Raw genomic sequence first — 9,359 nt, forward strand, 5'->3', positions numbered from 1 at the left:
CTTCTTCTTGAAAAGTTTTAACTCTGCTCGGTTCATTTTTATGGTCAGGTCATACTGTCACGGATGCAGAGTGATTTGAACCCAAATGCAGAGCCACACACAACAGAGTAGATTTCAAAGTATTTAATGACGGAATGAGGCAAACCTTACAGCTTAGAAGCAGGTAGAAATCGAACAGTAGGCAATGGTGGTTGGCAACACAGTCCAAAGGAACGAACAGCAATACGAAAGACCAAGGCATGAACATCAAGACAACAAACTATGAACTGACAATGGCTGTATGCAATGAGTCTTTTAGTTTTATAGGGAGCAGGGTGATTGGGGAAGTGTCCACAGGTGTGTAATGGGCATGGCACTGCTGGGCTGATGAGGGAGTGGGGACAGGTGTGTAACTGGGACTGAAGTGTGGTGGAATAGAATGTGGGCGTGGCCAGGGCAGAGAGACATAACAGAAAGAGAGAAATAGACAGGCAGAGAGCCAGACCGTGACAGTCACTTTCCACCACTCTGTTTTTATATTGACCTATTGTGTATGAAATAACGTTTATCTGTATCTAACTTAAACATTTATCCCTCCATTCTCTATCCAATCAGGTGGAAGCTATGCTCCAGATCATGAGGCAGTTTGAGTGGACTTGGGTAGGACTGTTGTTTAGTGATGACGACTATGGCCACGATGCTGCCCTTACATTCCAGTCTGATTTGGACCAGTCTGGTCTGGGTTGTGTGTCTTATTCAGAGGCTCTGCCCTGGGACAATGACCTGGCTAAACTTCAGAGGATTGCCACTGTGATGAAGACGTCCACAGCTCGTGTGGTCATTCTATTTGGATATGGGACTTACATAGTTAATCTCATGGAGGAGGTTTGTGTAATGATCAGTGGTGGAAAAAGTACTCAAATGTTTTACTTAAGTAAAAGTATCAATACTGCAATGTAGAAGTACTCTTTTACAAGTAGAAGTCCGGAATTTAAAATGTACTTGAGTAAAAGTACAAAAGTATTGGTATAAAAATGTAAATAAAGTACCAAAAGTAAAAGCACAATTTTATTTTTTTGAAAATAGCAGATCTACAAGCTCACAACGCGTCACATTGCGACGCGTTGTGAGCTTGTAGATCGGCTATTTTCAAATAGGTAATAATAAAGAAATAGCTTAGGTATAAAATAGGGCTAAAGTGGTTAATTCATGTTCTATAATGTAATATATTTATTTCTGCAAAGTAACTAGTAACTAAAGTTTCAAATAATTGTAGTGGAGTAAAAGTACAATATTTGCCTCTGAGATGTAGTGGAGTAGAAGTAAAAGTATAGACAATTGGAAATACTCTGGTAAAGTAAAAGTACCTCAAAATTGTACTTAAGTACTTGAATACATTTACTTAGTTACTTTACACCACTGCCCACTGGTAATGTTATCCATTCAATACGGGAAAGCATCTGTGTCATTTTAGATTTTGCTATATAGGCCTGCGTATAAATGATTCATAATTGGTTATATTGAAGAAAGACGTACCTTCATAAGTTGCAATTCTATGTGTGTGTGTGTGTGTGTGTGTGTGTGTGTGTGTGTGTGTGTGTGTGTGTGTGTGTGTGTGTGTGTGTGTGTGTGTGTGTGTGTGTGTGTGTGTGTGTGTGTGTGTGTGTGTGTGTGCGTGCGTGTGTGTGAACAGGGCCGATATGTATCACATTTGACTTGCCAATATCTTGTAGATATAGCACACTTATACTTTTTCCTTTCAATAAATAATTCGTATCAAATTCACAACAATAAAATATCAATGCACAATACAGTGCGGGGTGCGTAATTATTGTGAATTCAATCTGAATAATCCTGTTTAACGACTACGCCACCTTTGATAAAGAGGAAGGTCCCCTAAATACACACTTTTTCCCTTTTAGGCTTTCACAGGTTCGAGTTATACTGGTAAGTTTCGAATGCTTTTTAGTTTGAGAACACAACACTTAGAAAAATCCCATGAGGAACTGACACAGGTTTGTATCAAAAAGGCAAGTACATTTTATTAGGTCCCTAATACATTGGCATCTGCGCCTTAAAACCATTCAAAATAAACACTAACTAATAAAATCCTAACTAAAACACACACAAAGCAATTTACACAACAACTATAAAAGCAATTATAAGGTTGTGCAAACTACGCAAGGGCTATTCAAGGGGTTTCACTCAACAGGGGGTTCTATGCAACAAATACTTCATAAGTAAAGTGCGGTGCCAATAAAAGTGCTTTGGATACTCAACACGGTTTGTTCAAGGGGTTTTTCGGATGTCCATATATGGGGGTGAATAGGAAGAGGATTTTAGGCCAGCCTTCTTTGTCTTCTTTCTTCTTTCTCGCCGTCTGAAATTATAGAGATCTAGACCAGTTCACTGTGCATTTACAATACACAATTGCGTCGTCTCAGGCAGTGGTTATACAAGGATTCAACGTTGCGTTGTTCGAATACTCACTCGCCAGCCAGGCTTTTTACACCTGCCGCTGAGTTAGTTGCGTATGCAACGTTATCGCCACCTTCCCGTCTCAGCGCTCCTTATATGGTCTGGTCTCCTCTCTCATGTGGTCTCCTCATATGGTCTGGTCTCACTCGTCTCTTCCTCCCCTTCGGTTCAATCGCTTCTTTTCCTCGGAGTAGGCACACCTCGGCTTCCTTCTCCTAGGTGGCTAGTGTGTCTACACTCACTTGTTCTTCACCCTTGCTCCGTGGTCCACTGCACAACCTCCCTCTGCTGTCCTTCTCCTACTGACAGGCTTGCTCTCTCTTGGTGCTCTGCTTCTGTTCAAACGGTCCCGCCTCAACCTTTATACCTGTTAGACCACACCTCTCGCCTCTTTCATTTGTCCTTGGTGACAGAACGTCTGGCTGCATTGGCCATGACCGTGTCCCTTGGGCGTGACCTCGTGGTCACCTAGAGCCAGTCATTGTTCAAGGGCAAAGTGACTAAGGGACCGAGGTAAACATTTGTAAATATAATACAGTGCAATTAATGTTATACAGAAAATAATAAGATGATGGTTTAAGTGCGCAATAATTATACATTAAGTACCAATAAAATAGAAATTACAAAAAATAAGAAAACCCCCGTTTCAACCTTGTCACACGTGTGTGTGTGTGTGTGTGTGTGTGTGTGTGTGTGTGTGTGTGTGTGTGTGTGTGTGTGTTTGTTATTATTATTATTATTATTGTATTTCAACACAATCAACAGGTGGTAAAGCAGAATGTCGCAGGTATGCAATGGATGTTACCTGCCGCTGCAGGTTGGACGACAGATACTACCATCCAGATTCCTCACTATTTGCCATACCTGAGAGGCACCCTGGGTTTTGCTATTCGTCGTGGAGAGATACCAGGTCTCAAGGACTTCTTGTTGAATACACATCCTGACAATGACCCTGGCAAGAGCCATGAAAATAACATAGTGAGTATTTTGTTTCATCTGTTATATATTTGTTTTATCCTATATTAACGTGGACGGTGGACAAACCTAACATACGGACCTGCGAGGCGCACCGTTGGTCCAACACTGGTCAGGGGTCTGCCCATAGAGTTAAAAATAATGGAGAGGGCACCGGATATCGCCTCCCATCCACTTGCATTGAGTTGCTCATCCAGCGCATGAGGCGAATTTACCCTTTCTTCCGGGTTGTGAAGTGTGACGGGCGAGGCCTATCTGAGGCCACTGTGACACATTTTGCGTCACATCAGTGACACGTTTTGCGTCACCTCGTGCGCAGCCCCGTGCACAAGCTCGTGAGTCGAGCCCATTGGTCAAAAACGTTTTCGCTCGTTCATGTACAGAGGCCCCAGCCGTTTTAAGCTGCAGTACCTATGAATGGCCAGCATGTCCAATGCGCTTCATTACAACCACTGGGTTCTGGGGGCTTGGGTCTGCCATAAGAATAGTCACACCAGGGGCCACAGGCGCACCATTGCTCCGCCGCCTCTGTGTTCCTATTGGCTGGGGTTTAAACAGCTGCTAAAGGCTCCAAACATGGTGGGTGGTTCCAATTTCTTAGAATAATTACCACTTCCGGGGTTCTGCAAGTACATCGTTGCTCCAATCATCACCTATGTGGCACAAATGCTGTTCAGGCATCTGCCATGACAATAGTCACACAAAAAAATATATATAATTTAAAACAAATTGCACACATGGGGCACAATTGGCCATAACTCGCTGACATTGCTCTGATCAGCGCAATATAGGACTTGATTTTCAAATTATATTAATTAGGTCCTCATTGTTGTTCCTTCAGGTGAGGCAGTTTTGGGAGCACACATTTCGGTGTAAATTTGCACCCTTTCCATCAGAGTGGGTGGATGCTCGTGGAAGGGTTTGTACTGGACAAGAGGACCTAGGAACAGCAAAAACTACACTTTTGGATGTGTCTGAACTCAGGGCAGATTATAATGTGTACAAGGCTGTGTATGCTCTGGCCCATGCCCTCCATGACATGCTGCAATGTGTGCCAGGAAGAGGGCCTTTCAGTGGGCTCAGCTGTGCCAGTCTGAAGACAATACAGCCATGGCAGGTGTGGTATTAATTCACAGTTTACGTGGATTCAAATTTAGAATAATAACATGTAAATGGTGGGAAAACAAGAGAACTAGACATATATCTTTAGTAGTTTAGTAGTTATGCCCTTGTCTCTGGTCCTACATCGAAGAGGCAGACTTCTGAAGGTGTTCTGTATAGGGGGCAGGTCGAAAACACACACACGCACGCACACACGCGCACACACACACACACACACACACACACACACACACACACACACACACACACACACACACAGAGAGAGAGAGAGAGAGAGAGAGAGAGAGAGAGAGAGAGAGAGAGAGAGAGAGAGAGAGAGAGAGAGAGAGAGAGAGAGAGAGAGAGAGAGAGAGAGAGAGAGAGAGAGAGAGAATACAGTTTGTACTATAAATAATGCAAGGGGGTAGTTAATATAACAGTTCCTGTCAATGCAACACAGTAGGTTTATATCATGTTCTGCCTGATTCTGCTCTTCACCATTTCTAGCTTGTGTATTACCTGGAAAAAATCAACTTCACCACATCTTTTGGTGATCATGTTTCATTTGATGAGACTGGTGATCCTTTACCAATCTTGGATATCATGAACTGGGCGTGGCTCCCTGATGGAAGCACAAAGGTTCAGAATGTAGGTGTGGTCCAGAAATCAGCCGCCGGAGATGAAGAACTCATCCTTGATGAAGACAAAATTTTCTGGAACTATGAAACCAAAAAGGTAATTTCAGTTTCCTAAAAAATAACTAATGTTGGACTGATGATGTGAATGTCATTTAGTTTCAAACTGACCATTGTTACTTTCCTCTGTAGCCTCCTCGGTCGGTGTGCAGTGAGAGATGTTCCCCTGGAACCCGTTTAGCCAGAAGGAAAGGACAACCTGTCTGCTGCTTTGACTGCATTGCTTGTTCTGAGGGAGAGATCAGCAATGAGACTGGTATGTTTACATTATATATGTACAGTAGATTATCTTTAGGCTGGTACTGTACATGTATGTCCCTTAAATCTTCTCTTCTTTGTTAGACTCTACAGAGTGCACCAGTTGTCCAGAGGACTTCTGGTCCAGTCCCCAGCGTGACCACTGTGTCCCTAAGAGCGTGGAGTTCCTCTCCTTCCATGAGGAACTGGGTATCTCCTTGACAACCATCTCATTGTTTGGCACACTTACCTGTGCCATTGTCCTGGGAATTTTCATCTATCACAGAGACACACCCATGGTACGCGCCAACAACTCAGAACTCAGCTTCCAAATTTTGATGTCACTGAAACTGTGTTTCCTATGCTCACTTCTGTTCATTGGACAACCCAGACTCTGGACTTGTCAGCTGAGGCATGCAGTGTTTGGGATCAGCTTTGTGCTGTGTGTCTCGTGTATCCTGGTAAAGACTATGGTGGTGTTGGCTGTGTTCAAGGCCTCAAAGCCTGGAGGTGCAGACATTATGAAGTTTTTCGGTGCGATGCAGCAAAGAGGAACAGTTCTGGCTCTTACTTCCATCCAGGCAATAATCTGCATAGCCTGGCTTGTGTCTGCCTCACCAACTCCTCATAAAAACACACAATACTACAGTGATAAGATAGTCTATGAGTGTGAAGTGGGATCGACAGTTGGTTTTGCAGTGTTACTAGGTTATATTGGTTTACTGGCACTCCTCAGCTTCATCCTAGCATTCATGGCAAGGAATCTTCCAGACAACTTCAATGAAGCCAAGTTAATCACTTTCAGCATGTTGATCTTCTGTGCCGTGTGGATAGCTTTCATCCCAGCATATATCAGCTCTCCAGGCAAATATGCAGATGTAGTGGAGGTATTTTCCATTTTAGCATCTAGTTTTGGCCTTTTGGTGGCGTTGTTTGGACCAAAGTGTTATATAATGCTTTTGAAACCTGAGAGAAACACTAAGAAATCCATCATGAGTCGTGGTTTCACCAAGAAATAGAAGAATAAATTCAATGATAATACATTTTCTTCATATTGATTTAATTGCTGAACACTACATGTAACGATTTATTGTAAATCGATTTAAATCAATTCAAACTGGTGATGATTTAAATGTAAATGTTATTTTATATTTAATAAAACATACATCACGATACAACCAGCAGAGGGCGCAATCGAGTCAGACTCCCTTCCTTGTTTTCCGCCTACTATTTTGTCCCTTCAGGACCACCTTATCTTCTGCCAGCTTTTTGTCATCACTCCCTGAACAGCAGGCTAGGCTATGAACGGCAGAGCGGTGTTCACTTCCTCTCAGGCTATGAAATCTAAACAACTAGGCGATAGCGCTGCATAAAGAGGAAAATGTGCATCGCATCGTAAACATGTTTATATGATTGATGAATGGCCACACTATACCGTTTACCCACTCCCCCGTCTGACGACGTTGTCAGCTGTCTGATTTAAACTCTGTAGGAAACATACAACTGATAGGCTTCTAATGAAAACTGCTTATCTGAATTTAATAATTTACCAATTGTATCAGACCGCTGACAACGTCAAACTCCTTTCAACACTTTTTTTTCAGATATATAGCAAATTTCATTGATATTATTCAATTAATTATTATCTAATCTCATTTGGATCACCTCCTACAGAGTTTAAAACAGTTTCCCTTATTATATAAACTAGACCATACCCGTAGGGGGATATGAGCACCCAAGCCCCGGTGAAGGGCGCAGGCGAAAGTACAGACCTTGCTGCCTGTTTCTCGCGCGAAACCTGGCAACGTTATCTCCCATTGTTTGACACATAATGGCTAATAAATGGCTGAGATTTGATGAAATTGAGAAACGGGCTTCGCAGTTAAGTTCAGATGGTAATGGGCAATGGCTGTGTGCAAAATCAGAGCAATTGCTTCAGCCAGTGAGGAGAACCGGGCAGCTTCACCGACGACTACAGACGCGACTACAGAGGTTAGTCAAATTATTGGAGGATGTGTTGTTTTGTGTGTAGGAACGCACACAAAACAGAATGCTGAGAACGTAGCTTTAGATTCCAAGCTTGGAACAAAGGCTAAGCCTTAGTTTGTTTATTTGAAGAGGTTTTCTTTAACTTTATTTCATCTGGGATGTGTTTTAAAAATATTTTTTTTCATAAGATTTATATATTTAAAGTTATTATTTTACAAAGAAAAAAGTATATGCCTTAAAGGGTTAGTTCAGATTTTTGGAGTATTTTCTGTAGGAAATACTTACCATTAATGTAGTGGTTGCAAAGGTATTAATTGATTGCCCGAGTCCCGTGGTCAGAGTTATAGTCCGTTTCTGATAAATATGAAGTAGTTCCGGTAGATTTGTAGATTTGGTGGGGGCCGCTCATTAATGGGTTAAAAATAAATTAATAAAAAAAACTAGCGTCATTTGTATTGTTGACCTATTTCTACCATATAGAGCAGGTTTCGTTCAATTTCGACCCCTCTGTCACATGGTACTAATGTTTGTGTCCAGAATCACTGCGCCGCGGCAGCCTACTCACGCACAAAATATATGACACAAAAAATAGTACCATGTGACAGAGGGGTCGAAATTGAACGAAACCTGCTCTATATGGTAGAAATAGGTCAACAATACAAATGACGCTAGTTTTTTTAATTAATTTATTTAATGAGCGGCCCCCACCAAATCTACTAATCTACCGGAACTACTTCATATTTATCAGAAACGGACTATAACTCTGACCACGGGACTCGGGCAATCAATTAATACCTTTGCAACCACTACATTAATGGTAAGTATTTCCTACAGAAAATACTCAAAAAATCTGAAATAACCCTTTAATGTGTACCTTACAGTTAATGCATGTACCTCGTGAATAAAAAGGCTTTATTTAATTGCATTTATTGGAAAAGAGGATAAGAGAAAATACAGCATACAGGTGTTAAAAAGTACTTGATTTTTGTAAGATAAATAATCAAGGTTTTTCAGTCATTTGTCTGTAAGATTAATTTGTTTATTAAAATCTTGAAAAATCGTATTGTGAACCTAGAATTGTGGGTTGAGTGAATCGTTATGCCTACTGATCACCTTGTAAGCAATAGATTCAGTTGTCTATCAGATTAAACAAAATCCAGTCAGAGATACATCTGGCATCTATCATAAAGATAATTTGGTGAAAAGTTGATTACACTCCTTTAAAGGGATAGTGACATCCCCCAAAAAAAAAAATCTACCGTAAAAACGTTTTTTGGGTTTTGATGACATCACGCCGTCCCTGGGCTATATTTTATAGTGTATAATGTAGTCTTATCATGAATCTTATCTGCTGTACTGTGGCTCCTCCCACCACAGAGAAACTTCTCCCAGCCGACCGTCTCTCCCCAGTCCCCTCGGCCCGCACTTCTCAACCAGGAAATAGAGTTTACATGGAAGTGTATTTTATTGTAAATCTGTGCCTATAAAAAATATATCCCCACCCAAATCTCTTAGTTACACCAACATTGTTCATGTGAAGTAGTTTGTTTATGCTTATTTATTGAAATTCTAAAAATCGCTATGGTCATTTAGCGCACTGGGTGTCTGCGGGGGCTGAGCCTGAATTCTGGCCGGGTTTAGGTCACCTCAGAGCGGGGACACAGAGGGGATACAGAGGCTCCTTCTGATCGGGTTGAAATGGTCATGGAGATTATAATACACGCACTCTGGGACTGCCGCATCGTGTTTATAAACACATGATTAATTTCAGCTAATAAATAAGTCACGTCACGTAGTTGTAAAACTTTGATTATTATAGATAGGGCTAAAACTTCCTGTGCCCGCCCCCTGTCAGTCATTCACCTACCGTGGGGGGGTGTACTGTAGACTCAAGCGCTCCCCCCA

The 9,359-nt window shown here is 41.7% G+C and overlaps 1 protein-coding gene across 1 annotated transcript; it reads left to right on the forward strand.

Annotated features, from left to right (window-relative positions):
• Positions 1-272: 272 nt before the first annotated feature.
• On the forward strand, positions 273-6,484 carry LOC308091629 (extracellular calcium-sensing receptor-like; the record flags this gene model as incomplete). The annotated part of the gene is made up of 6 exons (XM_080437291.1): positions 273-278; positions 595-811; positions 4,329-4,549; positions 5,041-5,268; positions 5,361-5,484; positions 5,571-6,484. The coding sequence occupies 6 exons, from the start codon at positions 273-275 to the stop codon at positions 6,482-6,484; spliced, it is 1,710 nt and encodes a 569-aa protein (XP_080293417.1).
• Positions 6,485-9,359: the final 2,875 nt, after the last annotated feature.

The sequence above is a fragment of the Gymnoscopelus braueri genome (assembly GCF_963280865.1).
Source record: "Gymnoscopelus braueri genome assembly, chromosome: 9".
Classification (NCBI taxonomy): Eukaryota; Metazoa; Chordata; class Actinopteri; order Myctophiformes; family Myctophidae; genus Gymnoscopelus; species Gymnoscopelus braueri.